This window comes from Sparus aurata, chromosome 1 (assembly GCF_900880675.1).
Source record: "Sparus aurata chromosome 1, fSpaAur1.1, whole genome shotgun sequence".
Taxonomy (NCBI): domain Eukaryota; kingdom Metazoa; phylum Chordata; class Actinopteri; order Spariformes; family Sparidae; genus Sparus; species Sparus aurata.
The window spans coordinates 20,886,180-20,900,954 of NC_044187.1; the positions used below are offsets into that span (position 1 = coordinate 20,886,180).

The following is a 14,775-nucleotide window of genomic DNA, read 5'->3' on the forward strand; positions in this document are numbered from 1 at the left end:
AATGTAAAATCTTTTTTCTTCTTCTTGTAGGATAGTATTGTACAACATAATGAAATGCAGATACGGTACCATACAGCGCTCCTGCGCTGAGCTGCTGATAAAACAGGACAATTGTCCATAGCCGCTGTCCCTTTCACATCGTGTTCAACAGCTTTGTACAGCACATGACTGATGTGGTCGTGTTCAGTATGAAAGACATTTAACAACTGAATTCTAGCCAAAACTACATTCACATCATTTTTTTTTTTTTATCTCATTGACACACACGCGCTCACTTCCACGCTCAGAGGGTTTAAAAGACAGCCATTCACACCACCGTGCTCACCTGTTAATGCACTTTCCTTCCTCCGCACATCCACACAGGCCAGAGTAGTTACAGAGTCTCTTTCTTTCAATTAACACTCACACCGACAGACAAAAAGTTATAAACACCGAATACAACATGTGGTACATATACAGTAAGGTTGTCACAATACCAGAATTTTAAACTTCAATACAATGCTAAAAAAAAACGATACTCGATACCTCTTTCGATACCACAGCCGAGAGACAAGAAAAATTAAATCATTGGCACACATACAGTAATAGGATTATATTTGTTTCCCTCTTTTCATGAGTCACTGAACACGTACTGTACCAGCATACAACATGCACGTTTAAATCCGTGCAGCCTTGGGTTGAGAATCTGATTGTAGGTCTGGTTTTAAAACTTTGGTACCTTCGATAGAAGCTATGTGGCTATCGTACAGTTTAAACATGTGGTATCAATACTTTTGACAACCTTAAAGGTCCACTTTGTACGAGAGTTGATTTTTGAGTTCTCATTCCCGACTCGTCAGATAACGGCACTTTGTGAAGGCGACCGACCCGACCTACAATCCCAAAAGTTCAGTATTTGACGGGTTGGGAATGAGACTTAAAAACCGACTTCCTGAAAAAGAGAGCCTCTAATATAAAGTAGCTATTACAGTCAGAATCCAAGGCAGTCTGTGTTGGGTTGGTTAGTAGACGAGAATTTGGGGTAATTCACTGGGGAAATTGGGAATTGGGCGCAGGGATGGAGAGTGGCTTTTGGAGGGTTTTATTGGAGGAGACACAGCAGTTGGTACCCCCCCTAGAGAATGGAAGTCCTGGGGTCTTGTGAGGAGTCTGGTCCTGGTCCAGTATTGGCCGACTCCTCTGTGGAGCTGGGCGGGAGGTCAGACATGGCTATCGCATGCTCCTCCTCGTGCTGCTCTTTGTTCTGGGCCAAGGTCGAAGCCACATCAGATGGGTCGAGGGCTGCTATCCTGGTAGAGAGGACAGTAGGGCAGTTGGCAGCTGTTTAACAGTTGTAATGAAGGAAATATCAGAAAGGGAAAAGACGAGGCTGCGTGATAGCAGGAGTAATCACTGTCGGAGTGCAGGAAATAGACCCCATTTAACGCAAATGAGGATGAGACCTGCTTTACTTTACGTGAAGAGAAAGACAGACGTACTCTGATGGGACACTTTGGGTACCACTAAAATTCAAACACAACTTAATTCGATGAGCTCACAATGGCTGTTTGAGTGTATAGTGCTGCGAGCAAATGTGAATATTTTCACTGCGAGGTCTGTTTATTTAATGACTTCCACACCAGATGGAGGAGAGCGCAAACGGTGGTGGAAGGAGATACGCTGGGAGGTAACGACACACCCAGATATAAATAGACCACTTGACATTATTGACTAATTGCAGGTGACGGCGGCCCTGATGAAAGAATTTTTCTAAAAGTGCTGTGTGTGTGTTTTGCCCCAGTTGATTTGCCCTCAAGGGTATCAACACCCTGTGTGTCGAGTGTCATTCCAGATGTATGAAGCATGTATGCTGAGGGCCTGCATCTCACCCAGAATGCATTGCGGTCATTCATTACTTCCTCTGCTCTGCTCGCGTTGAGCAAACCAAACCTCACAGGTCCCACCACGGTACAAAGTTATCTGGGTCAGATTGGGGCTGTTTGGTTGTGTAAAACATTTTATGTAATACTCTATTTTAGACGATTCAAACCTTTACGCAAATTAACTTGGATCTCACTTTTCTTTGAATTATCAGCCCTGCTTAATGGCAGGTACCATCCATTTTAAATCCTTCCCTCTCACTCGGTCCCTGATATCCAACAACCACGTCCACCAGCTATCATCTGGCGATGGTAATGTGTTGGGGCTTCTGGTGGAGAGCCAGAGCAGCCGCCAGCGCTTCAGAACTTGTGTTGCAACCAGCAGATATCTGGATGGAGGCAAAGATTTCCTCCTCCACACGCCGGTCATTGTTTGCAGCACAATTAGCAACTTGAGACGAGGGAATGGAGTTAGAGTTGAACGATGATCAACACACATTTAAAACGAATAAAGAGAAGTATTTCACGGTTAAATGCCGATGGCTTCTGTGATAGCGTTCAACCAACGCATTCTTCTGCTTTTGCATTTCTGCATTTATGTTTTTTTTGTTTGTTTGTTTTTTGCATTTTTCTGATGTCATGAGTGCAACCAAAGACTTCTTGAAACAGAAAAGGGCTCAATACACAAACAAATAAACAGAGGAACACCAAAACTTTTAATATCAAAATCTTGCCCCTTCCTGCATTCATACAGTATATCTGACAAGCATGACGTTTGGTGCTACATGTTTGGCAAGTTCTAGGGGGAAATAAAGGAGGGCCTATTTAACAGCTGCTGTATTATAGGTCCAACTGGTCTGCCTCAGGACTCTGGTGTGGTCCAAGTCAGGCGCAATCCTTCCTTGTGATTGTAAGCCATCATTTTTGCCCTTGCAAATACTGCATACCAAGTTCAATGTCATTCTGAGTATCCTAGATTAATCCTAGATCCTTGATGGTGTGTGAATCAAGCTAAAGAAGAGCATTTAAGGTTGCAAAGTGAACACGATCTTCTCATGGCTTTCGTCGTTCACGCACACTCGCTGAATTTGCCTGCCTTGCACCGCGGCTTCTGGCATCCTTGTATGCACGAGGGGCTGCACTCGCTGCCTTTACTGTTGAGATGAAACCGCTGCTTAAGAAGTGACTTTCAGATAGTATTCTAAAAGTCACTTCTGGTGTTTGTCGGCGGTGTTTTTTTGTGTGTGATTCCCTCTCCCAATGACAACTGGATTGTCACTGCTGCTATAAAGTCTCTTAACAAGGACACATTTCAAGATGACTCTGTCTGCTGTTTAATAATTCAGCGTTGCTTTGTTATCGTCTGTGCTCGGCACGCACAAGATTTCTCTTTGTGTCTTGCACACTCCTACTTTGCACAAGCAACAAACACTCTGAGGATCAAACACAGGCAACTTTAAGTGTGCACATGAGTTTTGTTTTTAAACACATTCTCTCGCGGTCCTCAAGGCCTCTGTGTTGTATTTCCTTTTCCTTTTTCCCCCTTTTTTTTTTTTTACACACACCCCTTCCCTGAACATTCACATGGTCACTCCCTACGCACACGCATGGGCTTATTATTGATCCAAGCCTGTTAGTCTGATTAGGAAAAATAGTGGCATTACCCAGTAATGCTCAGGGTTCACGGGACTCACACTCTCATGTGACCCAGTGAGCAGCCCCCTGAGCGCATAGCTTACAAAAACAGCCAGGAGGGAATCAGCTGAGAAGCACACAACTGGTGGTTCCTATGAATCTCAAGCTTTCATGTCAGTGCGCCACATTTAGTCGAGTGCCACTGGACAAGTCTGACATCCGACTCTAGTGTAAGTGACAGGGGGAGTGATACTGTAGAGTTCGCTGTTTGCAGAAAACAAGACGTTAGGTAGGAATCTGGGAGAGGGAAAGAAAAGGCCTGGATGCTCTCTGAGCTCAGGGAGATCATGTCAAACCTTAAAGTGAAAAATACGAATGGTGGATGATTGAATTTTCAATCTTTTCTGTACTTGTATTCATGGTAACGGTGTGGTTCATAACCCACCACCCTGTTCAAGGTGGGATCGCTGTGCCTTTACTGTATCTCGCACTGTAAATGATTATTATTGCAAAGTGATGTAACACTGATGCGTTCACGTCGTGCCTTTTTAGCTTGCGAAACGCCGGCACGCTATCCAAAATAACGTTGGGGCGGCAAAGGTATTACACAATCTCAATGTAAAAAGGACTACAAACGTCTAGAGTAACACAAACAGGGAGCAAGAAAGGAAGTCTGCACATTAGCTAACTAGCCACTCTATTGTTTGTATTGGACACTTGTGAAGGAGCACAATCAGTCATCAACTGCCATTCGCGGTGCGTTTCACTGCTTAACCCGTCCCCCGTAATGCACAAGGTAAGCAAGTAACCATTGCATAAGCTAACGTTTCTTGTGACTGTTTCATTGGAATGAAATGACATAACGTGAATAAGCATAAATAAATGAGACCCAATGTAGCTTAAATAAACAAGGTTGTTCAACAAGGGACCTAACAACTCCCATGATCCGGCGCTAATTTACAACCTCGTTGAACTCTGTCTCTTTGTTATTGTTTTGACCGAGAGGCTCCTGGCGGCAGAAATAACTTGTGTGTTTGAGTTTTCAGTTTGAGATTTAGCGCCTGTGAAAATGTCAAAAAGCACACACATGAAAAGAGTGGTGTTCATCAAAGACATGCGGAGGAGCACAGAAGTTGTCCTGGCAGCTTCTCGCCCATTTTTTTCCCCCAGTTTATAATCTATGCGTATGAATCTGTGAATTCAGTTCAGTCTGTGAAACCGTTATAGATGCTAAATAGACGTGAGTGTGTGAACATACTGTTGAGCATCCCCGTTGCCTGCAGGAAGTGTGTCGTCGCTGCAGTCGCCTCCCGTAGCTGCCTCTGGTTCAACACACCCTTCCTCACATGCCCGCTGCAGGGCCCGGGAGCTGAACACACACACATACACGAACACAACACACAAAATCTCAGATATTACTGCTGTTACTGACTGTTGCACTTCTACAAATTAACTACATGTTGCATCGGGCCATGTGGCAAAATAATAGAAAAACGGGCACAGCATATTACTGAAAGGCCATTCTCTTTCTGTGAGACAAATACAGTCTCGTCATGTCATCGAGTGGAAATGTTATAGCTGCAGCTTGGGCAACTTCAGAAGCAATCATGTACCAGTGCCGCTGTAAGTCCCATCTGTGATTGTAGCGCTGTTGGTGCTACAGCTAGCAATCAGATGGCTTATTTCGGCTATTAGAGAAGAAGCACTGGGATGCGGCGGGTGCTCGTGTGGAAGCAGACTGAGTGTCGTTTAATTCCCATTCATAAAAAATCAAGAGAGAAGAGGCGTCTGTTTTACAAAGACTGTGGCTGGACACAAAAATCATGCCACAGTATGGTGCGAATAGGGTTGTAATGGAAATCTATTTTTGCATGGGTACAATGTAGCTCAGCCTTTCCCAAATTATATCAATGGATGGCAGACTGCAGGAGATAATACTGGCTAGAAGTAGAGCGGAAATAAGTAAAGGACATCTGGACTGTACTTTGAGTTCCACCAGAAATGTTTGGGCTGTGAGTCGACTCTCAAAACAAGCCTTCCCGAAGCTGAAGATGTGCACAGAAAAAAAAAAAAACAGCACTACCCACCTGTTTTTGTCACGACATTTGAAGATATAGATGATGATCACAACGGTCTCCAAAACCAGGAAGACGGCAGCGGAAATAGCCCCAATCTTCCACGCCTCCAGGCTCAGCTCACTTGTCTCTAAACAGGTGCATTAAGGCAGAAGAGATCAAAAAGAGAGGAGGTGGAAGAGGACGGGGAGCTTTGGATTTAGTGGTGATTGTACAGTAATTTACCCATCAGAGATCATAAATCTGACACACTACGTGTTCAAACAACTAAATCAGCTATCTCTAAACTGCCCATAAAGGAGCCACACTCTGACATCCCATCGATTCGATACTATCACATCACAGTTTTCCAGAAAAAAGAAAATACCATCGAGCTGTTTTAAATTGCACTTTGCTTGTGATGCATCGGAAGAGTACAAAGGAAACACTCCTCGTCCATTTCAGTGAGGCAGAAAATAGCATATTATATTGTGATGAGACGCTCCCAAACTTTCTGGTCCCCAAACAGACAACAGTGTGCAGTTAGCCCGCGCTACCGCTTATTCAAATGGAACAACATCAACTCGGCCATCTGCAGAGTTTGTTGGCAGTGTAACTGCGATGATCTGTTTTCCTCTTCTTTATTCTCCCAAAGATTTAAGCTGCAGAAAATCTGCTGTGATATATGAGCAAACCCTTTTATTGTCTGAGACGCAGTTCTGAAACTGCTCTTGAGAACTAGAGTACATATTATTTCTATTTTAAAAGTTGAATTCCCCATAAAATGTTTCTTTAATGAGACATTAAAAAAAAGAATCTTATCAAGACCAGACGAGTGCATTGAGGTCCAATGAGTCACCTGTCCTTTACCTATTTGTTTACCTAAATAGTCAAATACTGAAGCTTTAGGTTTGTAGGTTGAGATGCCCACTAACCAAAGCGTCAGTACTTGACTAGCTGGGAATGAGACCCCAAATTCTGCTATCTTACAAATAGGTCCTTTAAAGGGCCACTATCTAGGGACGAAATTCAAACTCTGAATGTTAATACTTAAAAAATTAATGAGAAACTCACAAATATTTATTTTGTCCATAACTGAATAAACATGCTGTTCTCAGAGGAAAATAAGGTCCCCAGAATGCTGCTTGAAGCTCAAAAGGTGGAAGGGTCCGCCCACATATAAAAAAATTAACACAGTATAAAAATTGTGTTTATTCATTATTTTATCATGAGAATGAAGAGAGGTTAATGTAGTCCGTCGAGGCACGAACAGTCAATGAAGATCTTCCCCAAAACAACTTCTTTCCCAAAACTACGGAGTGCACCTTTAATATTTTGGGGGTTTTTTTGTTTTGTTTTCTGTTTTTACCTGTGGCTGCAGCTATATCTTCCACCAGCTCATTGGCCTCCCCTGGTTCCTCCCCTTCTGCCTGAGGACCTTCGGCCACAACATCCTCCACGAGATTATCAAGCGTAGGTTGGGCCATGACGGGGTCGTGTGGCAGAAGGTCATCGCTCGCGGTGATGATATCGTTGGCATCATTAGATTTCTCATCACCGAGGGTATTCACCTCCGCCTCCACCCCACCCCTTGATGGGCCTGAGGTGGGACCCTGGTTCTCAGGGCTCTGCTCCATGGGGCCGTCAGCACCGTCTCCAGGCTCTGGGGCAGAGATCACCGGTGCTTCTAGAAGAGGGGTTCGGTATGTGACACACACATGAAAATGAAGCCAAGAGGCCAAGGTTTAGGGTTTGTCGAGGGGACCTATGGAATGTAGAATAATGCATAGATGTGCTGCGGCTGAGTGTTGCAGGTTGGCTCATGTTTTGTAAGCTAACAGTATCACAGAGTGTTTACAGTGCAGAGTGTGTGTTCAACACAATCACTGGGCTTTAAGAGAATATTAGAAGTTTTTCGACCAATAAATAATGCATGTCCGTGTCAAGATATTCTCAAGTGCACTTCACCAAAAAGCTTGTGGAAACATTTCAAAAGTCCTCGCTCACTCTCAAACCAAACCGTGCAGCTAAAAAACAGAGCAGTCGACGTTGAGGGCAAACATCGGCTGGCAAACTGTCGCTGTGAATTCTACTAAAGGGGCAATAATCTTCATTTAAGAGCTCTCCTCTCTCAAAGTAGGTTAAGATGCAAACAATGCGAGCTCAGCCAAAGCTGCTGAGTCGAATGTAACTGCATGTTTAAAAGATAAATACCATTGCAGTTTTTAGGTTTTTGTGACCCAAATTGTGAGCAGATTTTACATATTCAACATTTCAGATGTTTAGGAGATAAGGATGCGCTGAAATGGAGCTCATGAATAACAGCGGGATCTAGAGGAGATTTGTTTGGGAGTTTTGAGGTTTTCAGATGTTGTTTGTGGGAGTTCAACGGAGGGCACTGGGTTTCATTTTTCAGGGCCATCTTTTTGCATTTTTCTTTCCCTATTGGAGCCGTTTCTCACCTTGGTCCTCTTTTTCACTGCCATGTGAGGTCTCCAAAGCAATCTGCGCCTCCTCTCCTTCGACTCCTTCATCTACCGGTGCCACCGATTCATCCTTGATTACACTCTCTCCTTCTGCTTCCCCCACGTCTGCGCCTTCTGCTTCGACCCCCTCGGCAGCTCCTCCCTCCACCGCTAAATGGCCTTGTTCATCCTCCACCTCAGTCCCCTCACCATCCTCCCTTACGTTCCCTTCTTCCTCGTCCTCTACCGGCTCTCCTACAACAGATTGTGTAGTTTCCATTTCGTCACTATCAGCAGGCGGTGCTATCGCCTCACCTTCCATGTCATCTAACTGAGTTTCTTCCTCCAGAGCTTCTGCCTTTGCCCCTAAATCAATCTGCTCCACATCAGCCACCGCCAGGCTGGGGTCAGATTCTACCACAGTCTCCTGCTCCAACTCTCCGCCTACAACAGCTGGAGTTTCCTCTATCTCCTGTGATTCTATTTCACTTTTTTCTTCTGACAACTCACCCTCCACCCCTGCCTCCTCCACTGCTAAATACCCTCCTGTCTCATCTGAAGCAACTGCAGCTTCCTCTACAACCTCATGACTAACTTTAGCATCTGGAGACTCGTCGACAACCTCCACTTCCTCTGCTTCCCGGCCACCGATTTCTACACCCGCTGCAGTCCCCTCCACAGATCCAGCTGCAATCTCAACCTCCCCCTCGACAGGTCCTTTCTCCTCTTCAGCCACATCTTGAAATGCATGCACCTTGGCTTCCTCCTGCTCCACTTCGACACCAGTATCTCCCGCTTCCTTGGCGCCGATATCCTCACCCTCAGCTTCCTCCTCCACTTCCTGCTCCATCACCTCTGACTCAGTCTCTCCTCTCTCAGCCCCCACCTCCTCAGTCGTTTCCTGCTCTGCTGCCTCATCTGCTTTCACTTCGCCTCCTCCTTCCGCCTGCCCCAGAGCTGCCTCCACCACCCTCTCTAGAAGCCCCTTCAGCACTTCCTCTGCCCCGCGACCCTCCACCTGCTCCGAGGCCTCCTGCACAGCCTGCTGCACCTCCCTCAGGCTAGGTGGGGCAACCACGGGCACCACCTCTGCAGGGGTCTGCTCCGGTTCATTGGGGGGGGCCTGGTCATCTTGGAGGGTGACCGCTGTGGAGGACTGGATGGACGTAGACAAATCTAGGGAGATAGTATCAAATATTGTTGTTGTTTTGTTGATCAGGTGTGTTAAGTATATTCACACTGATGATGAAAGTACGTCGACCTTGATATATTTGATTATAATGCCATATGTGGCGCCATAATCAGTGCAAATCACTTGAAATGTATTTCCGCATCCTTACTGTTAATTGAGATATTATGTAATTAACGCAACCATTTGTTCTTAATTCTGTGATTCATTCGTTGGTTCAAAATATGAAAACAGACAGAAGCGTGGTTACATGCACATCACGTGCCGGTGCGGTTAAATCTGTGGTTCTCAGTCAGTGTGCAGGTGCTACTCTTTTCATCAAAACACAAAGATTTTGTCACTTAGACAATAAAACCTATTTGCATAATGCCACCCTACCTTCACATGTGCAGTGTTGTATCAACAAAACCACTAGGAATCCTTTCAAAAAGCAGTAGTCCATGTTGTCAGAGAAAACATAAAGGTATATACTCCCAAACAATCCTGGTGTCCTGCAGGAAAACACTCTTTACTTCCTTTCGTCCCTTCAATCTTGCACAAGTGTCAAGCGGTACTGTGTACACCAGCACTAGACATACACTGAGTGTGTAGACTGCAGATGGTTGGACGGTAATTTGGGCCCGGGGCAGGGAGGGTAATGTTAGCAGGTGACGCTGAGAGGAGGGAGGGTGAAAAAACGAACATCGCCATGTTAAATATTGCCACCCTGAGGTGTCTTCGTACCACCAGGTGTCTCTATGGGCGTTTGGGAGGGGGGGCAGTAAAGTCACACTTCAGCGTTAAATGATTTTGAGACTCTTACAAGTGCTATGGTGAAGCTTGGGCGGCATGTCACACACACAATGAACTCTGGAGGAGCAATTATAGGTGGGCTGTGAGTTTGGGGCGTGAGTGATGCTGCCATTAGGGCTTGGCGTAGAGCTAGAGAAAGTAGATCTGTATGCAACGGCAAAATGCTGCAGGCAAAAGTTCATAATGATATCAAAACACAACATAACGAGCAGAATACGCTTAAGTTAGTCTTTAGGGCAGAAGATGTGAAAAGGCCTCCCATGTGGGTGTGTTACTTTTTGTTTTTATGAATCCCTTCATAGCTTTTTACCTTCTGCTTCACTATGCTCCACACTTCTATGTCTCCAGTTGTGCGCACATTGCCTGCATTATAACAGCATGGCAATGCCTGATGGTCCCAACTCTTCAGTTATCTAACAAAGACACCCATGTCTATCATGTTATGTAATGCAAAGAATGTTTATGTTACATGGATGTCTAGCGTGTTCCTGTTCATTCTCACGGTGGCTTGGTTAGTGTAGGAATCCACGGAAATTGGACATTTGTGTGACATTAATTGGGATCTCTCTGTAAATGTACCATGTCAGCCACTACGTGTTACCAAAGGCAATGAAAGTTTGAGTTTTTCTCCAACCGTTTATTTGTTTTCACATCCAGGTTAGCAATATTTAGACACCCCAAGCATACACAACAAGACATGAGATTGAGCAAAACTGAGCCTCAGCTGTACTTTGTATTGAGTGCTTATCAGCAAGTGTTTGCACGTTAACGCACCAAAATAAGAGAATGCAGAATGTAGCAAACATTATACCTGGAAAGCATCAGCATGTCGGTATTGTCACTGTGCGCATGAAAGAATGCCGTCGTGACATTTAGCCCGAAACCTTCTAGCCATGCTGTCCAGTCTCGTTTGATGGTATTTAGTCCATTACCTTGGTTTAAAAATGGAGCAACGAAAAAGAGAAATGTGTGTTGCTGAATCTCCCCCCAGTTTAAGGACAAAAAACTGTGAGTCACAGTCGAGTCATAGTTTGGCAGACATTACACCATCCATCTTTATACTTTATTTTCCAGCTGCTTAATTCAATTATGATCGTTTATTGTCATGCTAAATGTGCTGTAACATCAACTGGGGCGACATGAATGGAACCATTTATGCTTAACATAAATAGCTCTATTCATTGATGGCTGGGTCAGTGGGAAATGAGGATTGAGGATTAAGTGGTTTAGTTCAAACTGTGTAAAAAGGAATTAAGTGTTGCAAGAGAGCCCATTTGAAGTGTGAATTCTCATCTCTTCCCTCCAGGTAAGGATATCGGTTTCGTCCACACAAACTTCATGTCTGTCTGCCCTCCCCTTTGAGCAGAGTAACATCTCTTTGATAGATCGTACGCTGTTGCCCTGTGATCTGCCCAACAACGGTAGCCCTTCTGGGGCCTTTCAATGAAATCGGCTGATCCTGAGCGAACGCTGCATTGAATCTAATGCCAGAAAAGACCAGCGTGACAAAACTATAAACCGCAATCATGGAACCAATGAGATTTCTTGACCTACAAACTTATTATGTAGCTGTCTTCTCAGCGGGAACACTGACAGCTATAAAAACTAACTATGGAAATAATAGAGTCTTCCTCGCTGTCAGTGTTTGTTTAAGAACATGTCAGTGTTATTCTCTGTGGCCTTTGTGTTGCTTTTGAAGCCACGGGGGGTTCTGCGCAGTGATCTCCGCTTCAGTTCGATTTACTTGACAATTCAGCGCCAAATCTGCACTTCTGCATAACAAGTGTCCCTGTTCTCTGTCTCAAAACAAGCCATAGAAAGAAACAGAGACGCTTCAGAGGAGTGACAAAAAAAAAATAAAAAAATATCTGCACTGTTTTACTTTGTTGCATTCCTTTGAAATCTCTCTCCTGATCTATCCCTCTCTTTCTCTTTCCCTCATTTTCTCTCTCATTCGTGACTGCAGGAGATTAGGTTTGAAAGGTTAATGCGGTCACATGAGCTTCACATTGTGCTTTGTTCTACCAGGCAGCAGCACTTCATACTCAGCTTGTGACCGGGCTGGAGAGGCGGATTATTACAATGATGCATACTGTACATTGCCTACATACACATACATGCAAACAGCAACTTCACACTCCTTACCTTTATAACTCAGCGCACACACACACAGTACACACACACACACACACACACTCAGGAACATTTACCACCACGCACTCTGTATAATGTTGGAAAACTATTTTAACATGAGTGTGAGTTTCACACACAAGCCAATTTTTAGAACTTTTTTAGGCCTAATTACATCTTTGTTTTGTTTGATCACTGAAATGAAAAAGTGCTACATTTCGGTAATTCATTCAGGACACGTGGGAACAAACATAAAAATATTGTGTTTTTATATAGAAAACCATCAGTTACTGGTTAACAGTGCTCTCTCCATCCTAAGCACCTTAGTAATAGGTCAGCCGTAGTCTTATTTAATAAAGCAAAGTGACAATGGTGAAAGTAAAACTGGTGCACAGCTGTGGAGCTCCTGAAGCTGGTCTATGTTTAGGGCTGGGAGGAGCAGTGCTGTGTGTCCATAGGGGTTGCTGTCTGTATTTCACATGTCAATGTTGGAATTTCAGATGTGCTCTCCATGAAAAGGGGGCGGTGGAGGGTGAGTAATCAACACTAACCTCTACCCCGGCCTGGTCCGCTGTCCACACTCGCCAACACCAACTACTGATACAAAGCAGAAAAGCATGGCACACGTAGTCACTTTGTATTTATTGTATTTATGTCTGTTAGACACAGGTTAAGGTGACGCTCCAGTGGTGATTCCACCAAAAATGTTTCTTTCACCCTATCGACATGAAACTTGAAAAATAAGTGGAAAATGCATGACTTAATATGACAGTTGGACAATACTGATTTCAAAATATCTAAATGTTTTCAGTCTTCTCTTATATCATCTCACAATGTGGTGCAAAACACAAAGATGGTGATTTATAAGAGGATCTTTTTGTCCATGAAAAACAGTTGTTAAAACAATGTTGAATGTTTTGTACAGAGCCTTCCTTTCTAGATTTGTAGTCCCAATCTTAAATGAGTCACCTTTAGGCAAAACAATGACAAACATACAGCAGCAGTAATGAGGTACAGATGTGGACATGTCAATCGGTGCGATCTGCAGGCAAGGAAACGTCATCACTTCTGCGGTTGTGATCATAGACTGCAGAAGTGCCTTCCGCCAGCACGGGGTGATTCCACTGGTTGCAAAAAAAAAGTTAAATTGTATGCAAGCTTATGAAAACAAAAACCTACTTCTCACTGGATTTATTACCTCAGTGAACAGTTTTCTTATTAGCGTATGTGCCAAAGAGCTAGCGGAAGTCTTCTTTAACATAGGATAGTGTTCATTTTGTAAATTATGGCCCCATTTAGAGTAAAACAATAAAGCGGAGTATGCTTTAGGGCATGGCTATGTTGTGACTGATAAGTTGGTACCAGATCCAATTGGGGTAAAGGCATAGAAATGTGTATCCTCACGAGCTCCCCAATCTCAACCAAATACATTCACTTCTGGATCAAGAAAACAAAGGCAGCGACAGCCTTCATGCCATATTCAATGTACATGCGTATGTATGTGAGTACAGACATCACTGTTGGTTTACTCTTGGTTTTGACGTATGTGCCCCCTGCAGGCTTTGCTTATTACAACTGCATTTCCTTGCTGCTTTAAGTGTGTGTGTATATTAAATAATTTTTGCTGCAAAATATGACTGGACCATCCCCTGGGTTATTTTGGCAATGGAGGGAGAATTTCCCAAACACTGGGAAAGAAAGAGATAATAGTTCATTTGTGATGTCAGACGGTTCGTCTGTCCCCTCTTGTGTTTTATCTCTCCTCTCGCAGGTCTTCCTGATGGGCTGATGTGTGGGTGGCCCTGATCACATTTAAGGGAGGTTGGAAAAGAGGGAATATCCAGACTATGCAGTTCCTCCTCCCTGCAGCTTTAACTTAGTTTGTTTTTGTTTCTTTTGAGGACAGAGGTCTGGAAGTCAAGTTTTCTCAGCTTCATCCGTGCAGATTTCTAATAGTTTAGCGAGGGAAGTTCTGGGTCCTACGGCCGATTGCATGCGTCGCTGGCCCAGACTTGCCCCAATCCTTTTTCCATTTTTGGGCTAGGCCTCTAGATTCCCGTAGTTATGGTTAATTAATCATGGCATTATTTGTGAATAAAAATCATTTCCCTTTGCAAACTTGTCCTCGGGTGTGGCGTCCTCTTTCTGTGCTGGTCACAAGGTTGAACCAGATGTAAGTTAACACTTGGGTTGCCCTCCTTCACTTCTCCAAGACACTTAGTAAAACATAGTACTATACAAAACATACAGCTCCATTTTCAAGGGGAAATTATGGCAGATATTTCTAAATGGACCATACCAGCTATACTAATTAAGAACAGTGATAATTACCTAAAATGTTTTCAGGTTGGTCAGAAAAATTGGCATATTTGTTCATGCACACCTTTGTCTTTCTTGATCTTCAACTGTGCTTTGTGAGGCAATGGTGAAAGCCCACATTGGATTATGGGTGAGTGAAGGGTCAATCGCACAAATGGGCAACTTCAGTATCCCCAGTAATGGAAAAGCATTTTAAAATGGCAGCTGGAACCACCAGTGGTGGTTGAACCACCAGTGGAGCCCTCTGAGGGGGAAAAGGCTCTTGAGGTTGAGGTCATTGCCAGAGGCCAGAAGAGAAGGGCCATCGACTTTAAATGTGCATCTATAATGAG

At 44.0% G+C, this 14,775-nt stretch overlaps 1 protein-coding gene across 1 annotated transcript; it reads right to left on the reverse strand.

Moving 5' to 3' along the window:
• Nucleotides 1-218: 218 nt before the first annotated feature.
• Nucleotides 219-9,800, reverse strand: LOC115567512 (uncharacterized abhydrolase domain-containing protein DDB_G0269086). The gene is made up of 6 exons (XM_030394224.1): nucleotides 9,581-9,800; nucleotides 8,011-9,189; nucleotides 6,918-7,235; nucleotides 5,582-5,699; nucleotides 4,753-4,863; nucleotides 219-1,289 (listed from the first exon to the last, which is right to left on the reverse strand). The coding sequence occupies exons 1-6, from the start codon at nucleotides 9,642-9,644 to the stop codon at nucleotides 1,115-1,117; spliced, it is 1,965 nt and encodes a 654-aa protein (XP_030250084.1). The 5' UTR covers nucleotides 9,645-9,800; the 3' UTR covers nucleotides 219-1,114.
• Between the last annotated feature and the right edge of the window lie 4,975 nt (nucleotides 9,801-14,775).

What these genes read in the sequence shown, in the direction of transcription:
- LOC115567512 (XM_030394224.1), bottom strand. Translation starts at nt 9,644, where the DNA reads ATGGACTACTGCTTTTTGAAAGGATTCCTAGTGGTTTTGTTGATACAA. An exon ending in CAGTGAAAAAGAGGACCAAG is followed by an intron (nt 7,236 to 8,010) that starts GTGAGAAACGGC and finishes CCCCTCTTCTAG; the next exon opens with AAGCACCGGTGATCTCTGCC. An exon ending in GGCAACGGGGATGCTCAACA is followed by an intron (nt 1,290 to 4,752) that starts GTATGTTCACAC and finishes CCTCTCTACCAG; the next exon opens with GATAGCAGCCCTCGACCCAT.